The 20,511-nt window shown below is 52.5% G+C and overlaps 1 protein-coding gene across 1 annotated transcript in view; it reads right to left on the bottom strand.

The window, feature by feature from the left end:
• Positions 1-19,558, bottom strand: part of SPSB4 (splA/ryanodine receptor domain and SOCS box containing 4) — a 65,194-nt gene extending 45,636 nt beyond the window's left edge. Inside the window, exon 1 of the mRNA XM_030330041.1 lies at positions 18,865-19,558. Coding sequence (XP_030185901.1) covers positions 18,865-19,558 — 694 coding nt within the window. The remainder of the gene's footprint in view (positions 1-18,864) is intronic.
• Positions 19,559-20,511: the final 953 nt, after the last annotated feature.

The following is a 20,511-nucleotide window of genomic DNA, read 5'->3' as shown; positions in this document are numbered from 1 at the left end:
CCCTCTTAATCCCAGGGCCTGCTCCTCTTGACGTTCCCAAGAGGACAGCGCAGGCTCCGGGTCAGTTCACCCAGGAAGTCAAACCTCAGCTTCATTGTCTCAGCAGCTGGGTGACCTTGGGCCAGCCCTTAGGCCTCAGCTGCCCCAGGAGGAACCTTAACAGCAGCCTACATCTATAGTGTTTTTAGGTAAAGGAGCTGTTGACAGAGCCTGGGACAAGGTACCATTATTATAATCCTTACCATAGTTCTGACTCGTCAGGTGTCCTACGTGTCGCTTTACAGTTATTCTGTCACTAATCCTCAGGCTGCAAGGGAGGTCATGTTATCCTTATCTCACAAACAAGGAAACGGAGAAGAGGGGCAATTACCCAAAGACGGTGCTTTTTGGAGCTGTAACCTCCTACACGCACACATCACGTGCCAGGCTTTAAGCCCTTCCTGTACATTATCATACGGGTGAGCCTTCCAACAGCTCTGCAAGGTAGGTACTATTATTATTATTATCATCCCCATTTCACATAATGAAACCAAGGCACAGAGAAGTTAAGTAACATATGCAAGGTCACACAGTAACCAGTAGCAGAGTCAGGATTGGAACCCAGGCAGTTGGAGGCCAGAGCCTAGGCTCCCATCTGCCATCCTCGGTGTCTCTTCCCTGCTTTGCCCTCTCTTATTTCATGTGAGTCTCCAAACAGCCTCTCAAGGTAGGTAGTATTAGCCCCATTTCACAGCTAAGCAAAGGGGGCTCTGGCACACGGCAGGTATGAAATTAAACCAGGAGACAATCCATTTCCAGCTGTGAAAATAAAATGGCTCAAAACTTCCCTCAAATTCTTTCTGTATTATTGCATTCTCGGAGTTCTCCTCCCTGAGGAATGAGGCTGCAGCTATTTAGTGACATTGTATTTCTTTCTTGTCCTCCTAGTCCCTGCTCTCACTGCACAGCCCATTCTGTGCAAATCCCGGCTTAGGGAAGGGCAATGGATGCCTTAAGGAGGTGGTAGATCGGAAACGAAATCAGACTGCAGAACACCAAGAAACCCTTTGCCTTAATTCAGCTCAGCTTTGGGGCTTTGGAGACTGACTGGCCATGCGCTTGGCTCTATTTGCAGGAAGTGCACCAAAACACCATGGGAATCCCTGGGGAGAGGACCTTCTGGCTGTGAACCAACAAGACAAACACGGGAATGCGTGCTAATTGGCTCCATGCCCACAATGAAGGGAGGCATTATTAACTGAGCCGCCTTCTTTCCCACAAAGGCAAGGTAGGGCCTCAGGATCCTTCGCAGAAGAACAGTATTACAGGCAGCACCTACTGACCTGAGCTACCTTTCTCATCTTCCTTGCAGCCGAGAGTGGTATGTGATAACATATTGACCATTGAGCTATAAGCAGAAGCATGGTATGGTATTTCTGAGACATCTTTTTAAAGGAAAGAGTGTGCCCTCCTTCACCTCTTCTTTGGTCCTACTGCCCGAAGTGTGCGTGCAAAAGCTGGAGCTCTGGCAGCCATTCTGTACCATATGGTACCTTTGGGAATAGAAGTCACAAGCTGATGAGGTAGAGTAGCAGGCAAAAGGAACCTGGGGCACTGATCACCTCACGGAGGCTCACAATATCCTTGGATTGCCTTAAATGAGAGAGAAATGAATCTCTCTTCTTGTTTAAGCCTATATTAGCGGCAATTTTTGGCCACACACAGCCAGACCTATTTGATACCAATACACCGCTAGCCCCGCTTTATTCCCCAGGTAGACTTGCAGCTGCTCTCCAGTTTGTAGGTCCTGAATCTATCAAGCTGCTTCACACCCCATGCCTGCCCCTGCCACATGCTGTTCCTCTGTCTGAAACACACCCACCTTCATTTGGCAAACACCAACTCATCCTTCAAAACTCAGCTTCAGTGCTCCTCCCTGGGAAACTGTCCTAGATTCCTAGGTTATAGTACACCCACCTCTAAGTTCTCACAGTGCTCTGGGTCTCCTGCTCCACTGTAGCTCCTAACACCTTGTCCTGTCATACTCTATATCCATAGCTGTCTCTGGGTACACCGGGTGGTAAGGGCAACGTCCAAGCTTCCCAGTGGGCCCAGGCAAAGGAAGCACAGTAAATGCAGAATGAATGAACAATATATGAGTGAGTGCCTGGGGCCGTCAGACATTCTATGCCATAGAAGTTACAGTAACTGCTGTAGTCAGGGAAGGCTTCCTGAAGGAGGGGTTGAAAATTGCACAGAGCATGCCAGCTCTGGGGCTATTGAGCCAGGCTACTCCCTGGCCTGGTGTGGCAAAGCAGGCAGCACAAACCTTCCAGAGATCTTTATATGGCTTTAATGGAATGTCTCCAAGGCAGTCCCTAAGTGTCTCTGAGAGGTCATGGCCCCCAGCTAGAGCCTGGATCACGGATTGGGATTGATTGACAGGGCAGCTGCGTAAAGGAGCTCTAAGGCCCTGGGTCAGGCACGGGAGGGGTCGAGCATTGTTGGAAGCTGGGTTACTCCGTGCTGGCGATGTAGGGCCATCTGGTTTGGGTCAGAGGTCTCCAGGGACAGGTTTGATTTATAGGCCACTGCAGTCGCCCAGGCGGCATGGAGAGGAGGGCAAAGAGGGGCCAGGGCAGGGGTGTCGGGGAGGAGGATGGAAGGGCCAGGCAGAGAGAGGCTCCCTGGAAGGCTGAGCAAGCACTGTGCTTCTGCTCTGGGCCTTGGAGTGCCTCAGGTTGCATTTAATAGAGCAACATTACAAAAGAAAGATTGAAAAGAACTAAGAAGTCTTTATTGCATGCCCACTATCCACCTGGGAGTATATCACATGCTGTTACTGTTGGGAGAAGAAACAGCCACCTGAGCTCCATCCAGTGATGCCAGGCCTTGGGCACTGTGCTAGGCTTTTCATGCTGGCAGGCTCATTGGCCTCTCTGTCACCCTCCAGCAGAGCCATTATTAGCCACATTTTACAGATGATGGGAACAAAGCGAAAGTGCAGAGTCCCGCGGTTTGGAAGGGCAGAGCTAGGATTCAAGCTCGGGCTTTCTGCCCAATTCAGAGCCTTTCCCCTCTGCCCTGAAGGGCCTCCAGAGGTTCTGGAGTTAGTGGAGGGAGAGGTGACAGGGGCCAGAGTCCAGCAAGGAGGAGCCACAGAGAACGACGTCCGAAGATGTGTCACCAGGAAGGTGGTCATGCCTTCATCTTTTCTGGGTTACAAACCCTGAAGGCCCCTACTATCCACCCAGATGTGCTCCAATGGTACAGAATGTTGTTACTCCAGACTGAGATCACTAAAGAGGACTTTAAAAACGAAGTTGGCATCTCTCTGACCTGTGAGAAAGGATACCTTTAGGCAGACGGAGAGGTGGGGCTGGCCTCCAGTCAGGGGGCACAGCATAAGCAAAAGTGTGGGGGTGAAATTTGCCTGGTCTCAGGACTGGGGGCCATTCTCTTGTTTTTTTAATGTTTATTTATTTTGGGGCCATACTTTTGTGATGGAAGTTCTGATAAGCGGGCTCTGCGGAGGGAGGCCACACACAGGGCGCATCGCCTTGGGGTGGCCTAGAGAAAGGGGCACAATGAGGGCCCCTGCTCCCCAGGCCTCCCTCCTGACAAGAGGCTGAGAAAATGGGGCCCGAGTGGGGCCGATGCCTGTCCTATGTCTTGTGGCGGACATTTCCTGAATAAGAGGGTCCAGGGTTCTATTTGGGGTAGGGGGTGGGTGGGTAGCAAGGGGACAACAGAACAACCACAGAGCACAGTTGCCATGGACTGGGGCACTCCATCCCTCTAGCTCCTTGGATACGTATGGTGTCCCCACTGTCTAGTGAGGACACCTGAGGCTCAGGGGGTGAGGGGGTCCTGTGGCTGGCCTAGGTCACACAGCTCCGCAAAACCTGGCCTTAAACACACATCTAGAGAAGTTCAGATCGTCAAGTTGAGGCTAAGCAAGGAAAACAAGGATGCTATAGGGCATATCAGATGGTTTAAAAACTCTGCTACAGCTCATCGTGATCGGAGGAAAGATGCCAGGAGCAAGAAAGGAGGCCTTCAGGACCTCCTGAAAGGGAGCCTTTGAACTTGGAGTCAGACAGATAAGGTTCCAATTCCAGTTCTGGCCCTGCGACCTTTTAGCTTCTAGCAGCCTCAGTTTCCTCATCCATGAAATGGGGATATTAATATGACCCACACAGGGCCAAAAGGATGGGATGCATATATGTGTAAAACACTTGTTTGGGGCTGGGAGATGTTTATCAAATGGTTCTTTGACTTATCTTCGTTGCCACTTTTTTTGGGAAGCATACCAGTTCTGTGGCAGGAAAGGTGGCTCTGGTGGGATTCGAGCTCCCCTCTCTGTGTTCTGCATGCCCATGGTGCAGACTTCATGAAAAGCCAGAGCCAGACCTGAGCAATGAACCTACCCAGGGCTGGTGTGTAGCAGGCAATCCATCATTGACAAGCCGGCCAGAAATGTCACCTCGCAGCTAGGAATGCAGACAAAAAGCTGATTTCTGCGTGGGGCGGGGGCCTACATGATGAAACCAGACACCAGGCTGCTTCCCGCCAAGAGCATGTGCGAGGTACTGGCAAAGCCCAGCTCTGGCCTTTGACCTCTGCCCTTGATTTGTTTACACACAGTGGGGCTGGGGTCAGAGCCTGAGATGGGCATGGGTTCAGAAAATGACAACCAGACCTAGCCAGATGTGCCTATGTGTCAGGGACAAGGAGAGTGTTCAACAACTCTCAGAGCATGGCTAGGTGTTGGTGAAAGGCCACCGGGTCAGGAGCAAAGAGGACAAGCCAGCATGGCCCCCCACATGGTGGCCACCGGCCCTGTTCCATTCAACTGAGCAAAGGGAAAGTGCCTGAGTATTCGGGGCTAAGGAGACACCGGAAGAACAGGCTGGTCCCCTTCTCCAAAGAGCCTACCATCCAGTTGGAAAGACAGGACAGACACCTCAGGTCCTTAAAATCACAACTGAAGCCCGTCTGTGATTACAAGTCAACACAAATCATCAACAGTGCTCTGTGAAGCACTCTCTAACATGATTTGGCCGTACCATTGACAGTGGGCTTTCAAGAGCCTGATTTTATTTCATCTCCATCAAAACCTTCGTTTCTTCTTCCCCCCCTTTCACCCAAAAGGAAGTGGAGGCTCCATGGGCTCAGAAACTTGCCCAAGGACACAGACCTGGGGGTGGGTGATGGCTGCTCTCGGATCTTGAACCCAGGTGTCCAGACCTGTTTCTTCCTTGCGGCAGCTGCCCCTCCCCAGGGGCTCCTGGCCCCTGCTGTCCCCAGACCCTCCTCTTTGGCATTCCTTGCATACCTCTGTCACTGGCCCCCTCCTGGCTCTCCTCACCCAGGACCTTTGACATTCTCTAAGGTTTCCTTCCTGGTTGTGCCCAACACTCCCTGGATGGGCATCTGTGCTGAATCTTCTTCCTACACTCACCTTGCTCAAGCCAGGCCCAGGGGAAAGCTGACCCTCCTCTTGGCACTGGCCCCAGAATAGTTCCAGAATGGGAACAGAGGCCTGCACCCCTCTATTATGTTCCCCAGTCCTCCCCAGGGGCTTGAAAGCAGTGCTGACCACAAGAACTTTGTGTGACGATGGAAACGCTCTGCATGTACCCATCCAATATGGTAGCCACCACCGACATGTTGCTATGGAGCACTTGAATGCGGCTGGTGCAACTGAAGCACTGAATGTTTAACTTTAACTTTCATTAACTGAAACTCAAATCCAAGCAGCTACATGAGGCTAGCGGCTGCTGTACTGGACAGCACAGCAGTGTAAAATATTTGTCATCATGTGCAGATAGTGTCTCAACACTAGATAGCAAAACAGAACAATGGAGATGCTTTGAGGTCATCTTGTCCAATCCCCTCCTTCCAGTAGTAGAGAAATAAAGGCACAGAAAGGTGAGGTAACTTGCCCGACATCACACAGAGCTGATGGCCAAAGTGGAATGGGTTGAACCAGCTTTTTTGGCTCCAAATCTAGCATTTTTTTTCCAGGACTTAACTCCTCCTTCTCTTTTCCACCCAACACCAGATTCTAGGTAAATCAAGTTACTTCAGCCTGAAAATGTTTTTTCAACTCACATATCTCAACAATCCATTTGCCACAACGCCTTGAATAACTGAGGGAAGCTGACGGTGTCGTCCAAAATGGAAACAAAGTCCTCCACCTGCCATGTCCCTCCTGGGTGGCTCACCCGGCCTGGAGGTGACAAGCGCCTAAGCCAAAAGACATCTGTCCCATCCCTGGAGCTCCATCATGCCAGGGGACAGAAGGGAAGGCAGAGCCTACCTGCCCAGAACCCACCCAGGTGTCCCCCTTCCCAGGGTGCAGCCAAGGACACGGAGGAGCAGAAGCACAGTGAACAGTGGCTGGCCCAGACCTTGGCCACAGTGGTGGCTCCAAGCCCTGGGTCAGCCACCCACCACCCAGATAGGGAAGATGACTGTGAACCACAAATCACCAGCCACAGCACCCTCAACAGCCTGGAGGAACAAAAGAACAGTGTGGGGCGGAGACTTACCCAGGTCCCCATGGGCTTCCCTGCTCTGGAGAGGCCCCTTCTCTGGGGCCTTCATCTGGACTGCCAGATGGCTCTTAGTAGACCCACAGAGCCCTGTCATGCTCACACACACACACCCCTAGGATCCGCCTCTTGAGCAGTGACAATGTGGAAAAATGAAAGATGGAGTTCAAATCAGCTTTCCCACTCACAGTGCGACCTGGGCAAGGCTCCCAAATTTTCTGGGCCTCAATCAACTCCTCTGTAAAAATGGAAATGGCAATACCCACCTCAAACAAAGCTACCTTCACCAAACGTCCAACAGCATGTCATTTGGTAGAACCAGGAGACATGTCCCAGTGGAAAAGGAACTTTAAATATTGCTTCTTTAAAATAACGTTGTTTATGACTTTTTAAAAAACAGTGAATCATCTGAGTCTGTAGGATGGGAGGAAATGCCACGGGCTGCAGGCCCCCAAGTCCTGCCTCTGCCAACCCCTATGTCTCCCAGCCCTTGCTCTCCCCTGCACCACACCCGGCCTTGCTGGCTGCCCTGTTGGCCACAGACTTGCCGCCTGGTGCCCACCAACTCACTCTTCCCCAGATCTTCCCAGGGCTGCCTCCACCTTACCATAGATACCTCCAGGGCCCATCCCCAGCAGCAGCATATGGAGACACCCCTGCCCATCATGGTCCCCTGTTTTGCTCATTTAACCACAATTTTCCATGTCTAGATTTATCACAGCATTTATTTGTTTTTTTCTGTTTCTGCCTTTTCTCCTAAATTGCCATCACAGTACCCCCAGTGCCTGGCACACAGGAGATGTTTAAAAAAATAGTCACTGACTGATAAGCTGAGTGATAAAAAGCCTCTCTTATTGTGACCATGGCTCTCCAGCAGACTGTGGCTCCACGGAGAGTGGAAAGCCCGCCCGCCTCCCCTGCTCACCACTGCAGCCCGGCTCCCGGCCCAGGTCAGCACAGGTCAGGCCCTTCACAAACACTGAGTGAAAGGATAAATCACCTCCTTACACCGCGGGACGGACTGGCCCCCGCAGGATGGCATGCGGTTGAGCGAAGAGCAACGGCTTATTTACACCAAGATCAAATTACTGGCTGTGGGCAGAGTGCGACTAATTTTAATTTACTATTCCTGGCTAATTGGAAATTTCTTAGGATTCCGTTCCCCGAAGTTTCAACAGGAAGCTTGTAGAGGCTTTTGTGCAGATGCTGTAGGAGGAATGTGCTCTTCCCTGGGCCTTGTCCTCCTCCACCCAAACCTGCAATGGTTTTTCACCCTGCCACGTGGACCCTTGGTTATCTAGTCATTCATTCAACAGAGGTCACTGAGAATCCACCATGTGCCAGATGCTGAGGACACGAGGGCAAAGGGGGCAACCTAGTCTCTGTCGACGGGGAGAAAAGCAGTGGCTCCGGACGTCCCGAGACTGCACCTCGGCCATCCCAAAGGTGCAGAAGTGGCACACACAGGTATGTTCCACCTCCTGGAGCCCTGGCTGAGGGACTGATTCGGGGCAGAACTTCCACACGATGGACCGATCGACCCCGACACCCCTTGGGACACCCCAGGAGGCAACAAGGGGAGTAAAGCAGCCTCTCCAAACTCAGGCACCCAACACTGACACTCAACCCGTTGAGGCAGCAGTGAGGTACATGAGCACACTCCCGTTCCTGGACCGCTCAGTCCTCACACACCCTCACACTCACCCCTTTCCTGAGGCAACTCCAAAGGAGCTGGACTAAACGTCCCACCCTCACTCGGCACCCGGCCTCCACGTGAGTGGCCCTTGGCCATATCTCCGGCCCCACCCCACAGAGGCGGCCACACTTAGGGAGATAAACCGGATCCCACATGCCCCTCCTAGCAAGGCCCAGACTCAGGCAGAGATCTGTCATCCACCTCACTAAACACCAGAAGCAAACCCACTCTCACCCTGGGACTCTCTCATGAAATGCATTTTGAGGGAGAAACATCAACAAATAGGGCAAGATCTGGAACACGGCCGTAGCTCCAAATGGATCACCTCAAGCGCTTCTACTTAAATGGCTCCAAAGCCAAGACAGCGATGTCTTTGCTCACAGCTCCCACCCCTCGCTGCTCCCCAGGGGGGTCGCCAGCCTGGGAGGTGGGAAAGATGAGAGGCACCAGGTGCCTCATCAGGTGTGGCCCCAGAGGGTCGTGGCAGGGCCGCCCGTGCCCCCCGGGGCTCCCAGCAGGTAGGTCACAAAGCGGGGCTCACAGCTCTGTGTAGAGAAGTGGCCACCACTAAGGACGAAGAACTGGGGAGAACCAGCCCGGCAGTATTTTCCAAGCTCACGCTGTCTCGGCTTAATTTCATCCCAAGCAAATAAATCATTAAGGAGGCATCGAGTCTTGGAAGATGCGATGAAGAACGGCCCTTAAACGGGACAGGCTTAGCTTGAATTATGGAAGGCCTCAGACAAGCAGCCTTATTAGTGTCTGGGCTGGGCTGTAACTCATGCTAACTGCCCCCTTGCCTTAACCAAGGGACACGACTGGGAGGGTCAGCTGGCTCCCCGACCGCGGCAAACAAATGCTGCTGCCAGCCTGGCAGGCTGTTTGCTCTCCCCAGTCGTTTCAACACCGTCCTGCAAATCTGCTTACTCCGTTCATCGCTACCACCGCACCACCCACTCCGCGTCAGCACCGCTCCCACGGGCACAGGTGGGAATGAACACAGTCCGGATGTCCTGTATTTAGGGGGCTTAAATGCCGTGGCAGTGGGTCTGCTGATGCCAGCTTCAGTAAACTCTTCTGCTAAGGCTCGAGACCACCAGCAAATCTGAAGGAAGGCTCGCCGTGACCCCGTGCGGCCTGGAGGTTAGAGGTGGGGGTGCTGGGGTTGGCGGCCTGGATTCCCGATTCCCGTGCAAACGGCTGCCTCCAAGCTTGTGCTGTGGGCGGGCTCTCCGTCTCCCTTGGCCTCAGGCTCCTCTTGTGGGAAGCGGGGCAACAGTATCTTCTCATCTGTGGGGATTTGATGAGCGAATGGGCACAGGGCACTTTCTAGCATTTGTATGGGGCTGGGGGGGTCTAAATAAGATGATGTGATGCATGAGCAGCGCCAAGCAGTATGTGGACTTTTGTAGGTGCTCAATAACTGTTTAACAAAGAGCCGTTTCTATTTGCAGTAATCTTTTCCCAAACAAAGTTGCCCTCATGGAAAATTCACGGATTTACTTGTGTATACGTTGCTGGCAGCTGTGTGAATTGGGGTTCCAGGACAGGTAAACTGGGTCACACAGTGGTTGGGGAGGATGAGAACAAGAGGAAAATGGGGCTGGATGGGAAATGAAGGAGCTATGCTGAGGCACAGGTGGACATCGGAAGGCTGGGGAGTGTCGGGGGGCAAGGCACAGGAACTACCCTCACGTCAGCCAGGCAGGAGGGGTAGTGGGCAGAGCCTGGCTCGGTAACACTGGGCTTTGATGGGGGGAGGGGGGCGGGCCTGAGGAACAGGCCAATTCCAACAAAGAGGTCAGCACAGACCAAGGCGCAGAGGAATAAGCAGGTTGGCTTGGCTGCATGATCAGAGTGAGGACGGTGGAAGTAAGGGACAAGCCATTCATGTGGAAGTCTTATCTTGTGCCCTGCCCTCAACATGCAGCTGCATGAGCATCACCTAGAGGCTTGTCAGACATGCAGAATCCCGGGCATGGCCCACACCTCTTAAGTCAGAACCTCATTTAACAAGATCTCCAGCTGACCTGAATGCACGTTAAGGTTTGAGAAGCACTGCTGACCACAAGTCTATGGGGTGAGTGCCATCATCAGACCCACTTTACAGATGAGAATACTGAGACACTGAGAAGTTAGGAAACTTATGCCCAGCTCATCATAAATGAAGGGACCGGTGGGTCTCTGGTCTCTGGGCTGAACTCCTTGCTCTATGGTCTGAGAGGGGTAGGGACAGGGTCTCTGACATGTAGGAGGCACTGGGAAGCCACGGAGGGTTTCAACTTTGCTCAAACTGCAAAGGCTGCTTCTAGGAAGGCATCATTCTTCTCTTAAACTCCTATGTCCTCTGTCATCTATGTCAGGGTTTTTCAAGATGAGCTCACAAATTGCATTGGATTCTCACTCTCTTGTTTCCAGCGAGGTGCATTTTCAAGGGGGATTGGCAGTCTGGGTTTTAGGCTAATTAGTTGGTGACCTTGGGCACGTCCTCCCAGCTCTCTGGTCCATTCAGCTCCCACCTGTAAAGTGGGGGTCTGGCACTGGCTGCTGGATGGCATCTGTTCCAGTTATAATGCCTGGGGCCTGCCTTCACCCTCCTGCCAGCTCCCGAAGAGTGGAGACCGGCCACCTACTCCCCCTTCCCTTTCCTCCAAAGGTCCAGCAGGGGCTGGCCCACAGTCGGGCCTACTGACCATCTGTTCTCTGGCAGATGCTGCCCCTCAGGCCCACCACCTCAGCAGCCCACCCTCACTGAATATGCATGTGGGGCACAGCTGGCAAGGAGGTCACTTATTTGGACATCCTTGCTGAACACTCGTTCACCAACCAAGTTGCCACTGGGAACTACAAAATGCTTAAACCAGACACTTAGCTGGAAACCTTTGAAACTGCTCACAAGGAAGGCTAAACACTCCCAGCTCATTTGTGACAAACTCACAGTGGTCTTTGAACCTCAGGTGGCATTTCCACCAAGTATCTTAAAGATAAAAGAGTCAAAATCTCCCCAAACCAACATACTCCCTTATGTGAAATCCCTCAGATTGCACAATGTGGACCGAAATATTTTTTTTAATGTTTATTTTTGAGAGAAAGAGAGAAAGATCGAGCTCTAGTAGGGGAGGGGCAGAGAGAGAGGAAGACACAGAATCTGAAGCAGGCTCCAGGCTCTGAGCTGTCAGCACAGAGCCCAACACAGGTCTCAAACTCACAAACCATGAGATCACGACCTGAGCCGAAGTCGGATGCTTAACTGACTGAGCCACCCAGGCGCCCCGTGGACCAAAATTCAATAACAATGAGTATTTCCACATTTAATAACTCTAACAGTAATTTTACCAATCTATGGGAGCTGCAATTGTCATAACCAGCAATTGTGAAACCTACTTTTTTCCAGTATCTACTATGTGTCAGGCACTAGCCCACTTACTTTGTATATATCATCCACATGACAACTTGAGCATGGTTATGTTTCTATTACTATTATAGATAAGGAAACTGAGGCTCTGAAGTGAAGTGACTTGCTCAGGGTCAGAGCTAATGAGCAGCCCAGTCAGGAGTGAGCCCTAGCTTGTCCCACGAGGCCACACTGACGCCCTCTGAAAGGAAGATGGCAGGCACGCATTGTTTGCAGTGCCCCGTGTGTAACTGCAACCCGGCCCATGGTGACACTCTCCTGACTGAGCCTGAGCTCCAGAGCCCCCTTCCTACAGGCAGGACTTTCCTAGAGTGAACCTACCCACCGCTGTTCAAATGCGAAAAACCCCCACTCACAGCAGGCCACAGTGTCTGAGCAAAAGCTTTTTTTCAGCTCAAAGTCTGTTCCTTTTTGTGGAAAACAAAGGGCAGGGGCCACTTTCTGAATGTCAAGATTCTGAATTGAGTTGCCCAGCCCATCGTGCAGCCTTCGCCTGGCCTGAGTGTGGGGACAGATGTGCTGTGCTCCACGCACAATGAGAGGCGGGAATGGGTCACTCTAGGGTCAGGCTTCAAGAGGGCGGCCTCTCGTAGCCAGCCTCCCTCTGTTCCAGCTAACTGTGACTCAGGTCCCACTGCAGCAGAGAAAAGAAAAGCTGTGCCGGGTGGTAGGAGGCCAGTATATTCACGTGTACTTACTGAGCACCTACTATGTCCTCAGTTCCAAGGGGGTGCAACAGCGGGTGGCTGAGAAGGCTGAGATGCAGTCCCTGCCTCCCAGAACCACCAGCTTCAGCAGCGGCAGTGGCAACAACAGAAGAGCAAGCCACGCTCATTGTGGACCCGCTCTGTGCAGGTAAGGGACCCGGTGACTTACCGCACTGACATTCACCCTACGAAAGGACCAGATTATGCGACTCAAATGATCTGAGTCCAGTACTGTCTGAAGCCTCCGTAACAGCAAATTAATGTCATTCTACTATATCTTAAACAAGAAGCCAAATCGTTCACAAGATTCATCAAGTGTCCAGGATGAGTTCAGCACTGGACATGGTCCAGTCGGTCATGCAGGGTAAGCGCAGTAATACCCACAGCACCCTGCAGCACACACACCTAGGAGCCACATGCTGGACCATGCTTTGTTTCTGCATCATTTCTCATGCAGCAATGATGCAAAGGTACATACGATTATTCCCACTGCACAGATGGGAAAACAATGGCTCGAGGATGTTAATTGGCCAGGAAGCAGAAATGAAACTTAAATCGGAATCAAATGATCATTCTCAAAGATTGGAAACTGCCTTAATGTCAAAAACCAGGGGTCTGAGTTATTAAATTATGAGACAACCATACCAAGAAACTCCATACAGCTGTTAATAAAGAATGAGGCAGCTCTACATTAATCATATTAAATCATCGTCAAGATCTATTAAGGGGGAAGTGAGATGCAGAACAATGTTTACAGCATGGTCACACTCATGTAAAAATTCTCTGTCATAAAATTCTGGAAGGAAACTCGAGAAACTGTTAAGGGAGTTTGCCAGTAGGGAGAGGAGCTGGGGAGCTGATGGGTGTAGGGGAGAGGGGTATTCCATTGTCATGTTTATATTTCAGTTTGCCTTTCAAAAGTAAATGCAGGGGCACCTGGGTTGCTCAGTCAGTTAAGCATCGACTGGGCTCAGGTCAAGATCTCATGGTTCATGAGGTTGAGCCCCTCATCGGGCTCTGTGCTGACAGCTCAGAGCCTGAGGCCTCCTTTCAATTCTGTGCTTCCCTCTCCCTCTCTCTCTGCCCTCTCCCTCTCTCTCTGCCCCTCCCCTGCTCACCACTCTGTCTGTCTGTCTGTCTGTCTCTCTCTCTCTCTCTCAAAAGTGAATAAACATTAAAAAGACAAACATAAGTAAATACATACATATTTTTAAGTCTCTATGGCTTCCCCACGCATGCCTCCTGGGTCACCGTCCCTCGTCCTAAGGAACTTATTTCATATCTACTTAGGGAAAGAAGGCACACATGTGGAAAAGTAAATGGAGCAGATGAGGGACACTAGGTGCTGAATGAGTACACAGGGGACAGCCTGGGCTGAGGGCTGGGGGTGAGCTGGGGTCAGGGCACAATGATATGACAGAGGGCGAAGGGGAGACCAGGTCTGGCCCTGCGTCAGGAGCAAAGAGGAGCTGAGTCTCAATGTCAGGGAGACTGGGAGGACCATGTCACCTGGGGGAGACACATGGGAGTTGAGCAGGAAGGTGGTGAGTTCAGTGCAGACTGGAGGATGGCTCTGGCAAGGGGATGGTGTCCTTGTACTCATCTCGGTATAAAACTCTCTCTGGCCTTCATCAATACCAGAAGCCTTGGCTGGCTGCCAGCCTCTTCTGCTGAGCCGCTGCGCCAATAAATACTTGTTGGCAGGTCAATTAAACCATCTAGGAACAACGTCTGGAAATACAGTTTCCCTGGCCCGATGCAGGTGGCCAAGCCCTCTCTGCCAATTAGACCTCAGATCCTATGTTTCCCATTCTCCCCCACAACCCCCACCCCAGAAAATGAGCCCTGGGCACCAACACCTGCTCTGTGGAATCAGGCCCTACTTGGTGGGCAAAATGGAGTCAGGGATGGTCTAGACAGCAGAAGGCAGGGCACAGGAGTGCTCGGGCCCGGGTTTAAGCACAGCTCTACTGCTGCCTGTCTGTGTGGCCTTGAGCACATTCACTAATTTACCTTTCCAAGAGTCCATTTGCCCATCTACAGGATGGAGATAATAACAGCACAATGCCTCCATGTTTATTGTAGGCACAAAAAAGCGAGGCAGGGAGAGGGAGAGGGAGAGAAGAATGCCTGGCCCAGAGCACGAAACATGAATGGCATAAACAAACAAACACCTTGTAATTGTTATATGACTCTCAAATCAAAGCTGTGTGGCACTCCAAGCCTGCGCGTCTCTGTCTGGGGCTCCTCTCCACTTCCTGTGTCACTTATACTCCACTCACCACCCAAGATCTCCAAGACAGGAGACAAAGCCGTTCTGTCAACCTACTTTCCTGGCCTCCAACATGTGGAAGGAGGAGCCAGGGAGCAGAGGAGCAACTCCGGAAACCATCCTGGAGCAGATTCCAAAGGCCTGGCCCACCTCACAGCAGTTGGGCCAAACCTCACAGCAGTTGGGACATTTTCAGTGACATTCTCCTGTTAGCGACCAAAGCATGCCTGATTCACAGCCACTGCTGGGGCTGTCTTTATGCAGCTAACTTTTTAGAACACCCCGTGGAGCTCTGTGCTGAGCCAAGAGCTTTGAGGGCTAGAGATGAAGGCAGGAGTGAGGAGAGCTACCAGCACAGCATTTCAGAGTCTCACCTAGACCCACCGCTGAAGGAAAAGTCCAGTTGGCTGTGTGGCCACCCAGCCCGGTGGAGCAGCCTTCCCTGTTCCTTCCCTTCTGCCCCCGCTGCAAACGTCTCCACAAGGGGCCTGCTGGGCCACTATGCCTCCCGTTTGAATCCCAGTTCCCCCAGTTTCCAGTTTGGTGACCTTGAGCAACATACTCAAGCTCTCTGTGCTTCAATTTCCTCACTTTAAATGAGATAATACAGGCATTGGCTGAATGAGTGGTTACAAGGATTAAATGAGTTAAAATTTGTAAAGTGTTTAGAATAGAGCCCAGCACCACCTAAGAGGGAGTTTAGTTTATTGCTGGTGTGCTATTACTGCTGTTATTATTTGGGCCCTGGATCTGATCATCTGGAGACTTGCCCACTTGCCCGGCCTTGGTTCTGCGCTTCATTCGGATGGCAGAGCCCCCGGGGGTCCTGCGGCTCTTTGCAGCAAACTCTGAGAGGTAGAGGCACTTCACTCCATGCCACGGCCAAAGAACACATTTGCAACAGGAAAACGTGCTTCTAGGAGCTCCTGCCCCCAGCGAACACATGCTTCCGAGTTAAATGAGGTTAGACCTTTTTAGGTCTTGCTTTCAGAGTCATAAAAATTCAAAAATTGAGAAAAGGATATCCATCAACTTCCTTCCATCACATTAGAGGAGAAGCGTCTATTGAGGCCACTTTTGTTGTAACCCATAGGTCAACCCCAGGACCTGGCTCCGCTTACCTACCTAATGAAAGCAGAAGCACCACTTGCCGTGTAACTGCTCTGTGTCGGCGAGCTTTACTACGTCCATTTTACAAAGGAGAACAGTGAGGTTCAGAGCGGTAATCCTTGTGCCCGGTCTTCTGGTGAATGCTAGGGCCACACTAACATAGTCTGTGAGGAGCCCGGGGCACAGCTCTCTCCCTGATGATCTTCCGGGGAAGCAACCCAAGAGAGCAGCCCCGCCTTTCTGCTCCAGAACGTGTCTCTGACTGTGCTCCCCTACATCCCTGTCGGGTCTGAGAATGGGGACTTGACATCATGTCCGCAACCAATGTTGGCACAGAATTCTCATGTACACAACCCCACATTGGGTCACCTTCCCTGCCCAGGGACTCCCTGAGGCCAAACGCCTCCCGGTGCCCAGGATGCCCTTGGTGGACATCAGCCCAGGTCCCAGCTACGGGCATCACACAGTCCCTTCCCAACCAGCCCCTATCAGAGTCCACTGCAGCATGTCCTATGGCCCACTCCGTAGTCAGGGCTTGTCCTAGGCTGACCATGGCCTTTCAAAGCACAGAAAAGTTGAGTTCCCCCCCTTTTTAAAAAAATTTTGAAGTTGACTTATTTACTTTGAGAGAGAGACAGAAAGAGTGAGCAGGAGAGGGGCAGAGAGAGAGGAAGAGAGAAAGAATTCCAAGCAGGAGTGTGGAGCCTAATGTGGGGCTTGAACTCATGAACTGTGAAATCGTGACCTGAGCTGAAACCAAGAGTCGAACGCTTAAGCGACTGAGCCAGCCAGGTGCCTCTGCTGAGCTCCTCCTTTTTGCAATCATACCCTGCCCATGATAGAGAACATTACTTCTAGCTGGAGAACAGGCCAGTGTCATAGCAGACAAGCCAATCCTGACATGGAACAACAGATGCTACAGGCCAGCATCACATGACATCCCGGCCTTTGCTTGCCTCCTCGAGGAGCATTCCAGCTTCAGCCAACCTCAAAAATCACCGCCAGTGGGGAGAAGCATGGAACAGTCCACGTTTCAGCCTCACCGAGCTTCTCCAGCCACCTGAAGGATCCAAGCACTCAAAATGCCCCCATCACAACTATCTGTTCCCACCTAGCTCCCCACCAACATTGCACCAAGGAGGATACCAGGGCTTGACTCCTCCTGATCCTAACACTCATGGGGGAGCCACGGTCTATGACCTTGTTAGCATCTCAGCTTTGTGCCTGAAAACCAAGCAACAGATAATAGCTGGGTATCAATACCAGTGAATCAATACCCAAGAGGAAGTCCACCTTGGGGGCCCAATTGCTGGCTCAGGTAGCTCCTGCTGGGTATCAATGTCAGCCTTTAATCCCAGCTACGAGATTTCACAGCAGCTGTGAAAGAGACCTGATCCTGTCCCATTTTACTGACAAGCAAAATGAGCTGTAAGGCATTAGAATGACTCACTGAAGACACAAAACCATTGAGCACTGGGGATGCAGTTGGAACTAAGGCACGTCAGACTCCAGAGCCTTGTGCACCAAGTCCACCCTTCTAGTCCCAGGATAAATTCTGGCAAGTAAATTTCCCAATTCTGCTTGAAAAGAGTGTTTGTTGTTGCCATTGGTTTTCTTGGTACTGGGGTTTGCCTGCGCCCCATGTCTGTGAGGGTTCCAGACATTCTCCACATGGCACTGGGATGATTAAACTAGCCCTTCTCAGCACACACTCAGCTGCTCTGAGATCTAACCAGATAAATCAGAGAAAAGAGAACAACACTTTGCCATCAATGGCAATCTCAGTTCAACAACCGTGAAAAGGAAATCTGAGCAAGAATATCACCTATTACACCAGAGAGCTGAGCACACCAGCCACTTTCTGCTGGCCTGGCACCCTTGAAAACAGTCAACCTAACCTATACTCAAGTAAATATAAATTTTACTTGAGTAAAATCTTGTTCTTGACTTCTTTTCTTGGGTGTTACTCTCAGCGCCTCAACTGAAGGTGGTGGGGGGGAGCGTGGAAAAAGAATAAGTTTCAGGGGCTGACAGATGACCTAGGTAGACCCTGGCTCTCTATAGCTCTGCTCCCTGAAATGGGGGCAATTATATCTCTCATTTGAAATGAATAAACTGGAATTCAGGCTTTAAGCACCTGCCTCTGTGAGCTGTGTCAGGGGTGTGGCAAGAAGTCTATTTGGATGAGGAGTGCATAAGCCCACAAGGCTCCGCTCAGCTGGTGGCCATAGGTGCCTCTGTCCAGAGGCCACCCTGCCTCCAAATGACTCCCTCCTAAAAACATAACCATTTTTGTTGCCGTGATTTTGAAGCTGCCTGACAGCATGATGGTGCATGTTAAATGACAGGAGGCCTTAGAGCTGCCAGGGATCAACCCCAGCAGCCTGGGGGCTTGCCTACAGCCTGCGAGGGTGTTTTGTTTGACGACGTGGTGTTTTCAGCAGCTGCCAACTCCCGAAAATTGGGATCTTTCACACAGATCTAGATTTCTGGGTCCTCTTGGAAAAATTAAGAGATTCTACAACTTTTGGCTCTCATTCCCAGGAAGCAATAATCAGCTAGAGATGATTATTCCTCACCAGGAAGAGCTGGGAATTGAGCGTCCAGTCCCTGCCTTCAGCTGGTGGTCAATACAGGAGAGTCGTTATTATCATCACTTACTACACTTATTATACATATTAACTCAGAGTGTATGGCATTCGTGTGCAGGGACTCTGTCTTCTACCGTCCCTCTCCTCCTGCTGTGAGCTGAGGCCTGGCACAGAGGAGACCTCATTTTGCATAACCGTTATACAGACAGCAAGATTCATGATTCGCATCAACACAGGAAGCCCCTTATTAGGCGCCAGTCACCGTTCTCAGCGCGTCACATACATTATTATGGTATGTGATCGTCACAACAACCCGCCCAAGGTTACTGTCCTTGTGCCACTTTTGCAGGTGGGAAAACTGAGGCACAGCCCAAGATCACCAAGCCAGTAAAGGCGAGTCCACGTCCTCTACACGGCAGGGTTATGCCCAGCGACCACGGAAGGTGGGGCCTCGCCTGCTTCCTGCCGCCCTCCCCAACTGGTCCCGCGACAGGCCGCCTCTGAAACCGCCAGGCACCCCCACTCTGTACTTACGGTCAAGGCCGTTGATGTAGCGCATGGTGACTTCGCAGTGGCCCCACACCGCACTCACCACCGGGTACAGCTTCTTGCCCTTGAGGCCGCGGAAAGCCACGCCCAGATACTGGCCGTCCACCACGAAGCTGAGCGTGCCCTCGTCCATGTCCAGCACCACGAGCAGCGAGTCCGGCAGCGCGAAGGCCTCCTCGGGCCCCAGGAAGGCGGGGTAGGCCACTCCCGGCCTGTTCTTGCCGTCGTGGTAGAGGCGGCTGCGGCCCAGGTCCCAGCCCCACGACTCCGCGTCACTGCCCACCAGTGCCGTGTAGCCCACGGAGTGCAGGGGGGCTCGAGCCGTGGCCACCCCCACTACGGCGTGGGTGCCACGCTGCCGCGCCGGCCAGTTGATCTGCCAGGCGTGCAGGCCCCGGGCGTGGCCCACCTTGCCGCGGATGCCGTCGGTGCTCTGGGCCACCGGGTGCCGGTGGAAGGTGAGCCGGTCGTCATCCTTGACGAAGACATTGAGCGAGCGGTCCTCAGGGTTCCACGCGTGCCGCAGCTGCACCGCCGGCCCCGCCGCCGGCATGTCCAACAGCTGGTCCAGCCGCGCCGGCCGCCCTGGCTCCGCTCCCTGTAGCTCCCGCTTGGCCGGCCGCAGCGCCGGCTCTCGCACCTCCACCGACTTGAGGCTCCCCGAGAGCTTCTGGCCCATGGCTCGCTGCCGGGAGGGGGCCGCTGCAGGCCACCGCTACCTCGTGGGAGCTTCCGCTCCCCACAGCCAGGGATGGGCCGCCGGGCTGGGTACCAGGCTTCTGGACCGTACACCTCCACAGCCTCTACCGGGCTGGGGCAGGGGCCCAAGCTCCTGGAAGGAAGCAAAGCGCACGGGTTACAACAGCAGCACCGACAGCCAGTGATGCCCAGGGGCTACGTGAATAATAACGGGAACATGGACACAGGACAGCCATCTGAGGGTGGGGTGGGGTCTCCATGGGAAGGGGAGCGGGAGGCAGGGGGAATGAGGGAGCTGGGGCCCAGGTTCTGGAGCCAGAAAAAACTGCATCCAAATGCCTGTCTCCAACTCGAAGCTGCGTGGCCTGCAGTTTCCTCATCTGTAAAATGGGGATAAATAGCACCCTCTGGGTGGCATGGTAATCTGGAGAGACAGTAATACAAAGGGCCAAGCCTGAGACTCTGGGGGCAGGTTTTCCTCTCTGGCTCTATCCTCTGGGAATCCCACAAGCACCCCTTCCCTCCGGATAAGCATGCTTTTTCTTTGGGCACGTAAACACCATTAACAACACTGACCCCGGACGACCTCCTCTGAGGCAAGATCCTGGTTTTCAGGGAGGAGGACTTGGCCACCATCTCTAGGAGGCCAGCCAGAGCCCAGAGTGCTTGGGCTGCTTGGACAAGCCCTGGGTGTGGGGAAAGATGGAGAGGTGAGCCCGGCAGCCAGTCCAGGGCAGAGGTATGTGCCCTCGCTTCTCTGGCCTAAGAGCTGCTGGGCTCAGAATGACTTGCCCTGAGACAGACCAAGAGGCAGGCATTTTTCATGCCCTGCTCTGCCTGGCCACAACCTCCCACCCAAACAGTGGCCCACTCCCAGCCACAGTCCAAACGGAGAAGGAAAGAAGCTTGCTGCTACACAGCACGGCAAGTATA

The sequence above is a fragment of the Lynx canadensis genome, chromosome C2, assembly GCF_007474595.2.
Source record: "Lynx canadensis isolate LIC74 chromosome C2, mLynCan4.pri.v2, whole genome shotgun sequence".
NCBI lineage: Eukaryota > Metazoa > Chordata > Mammalia > Carnivora > Felidae > Lynx > Lynx canadensis.
This window is presented reverse-complemented; position numbering and strand designations above follow the sequence as displayed.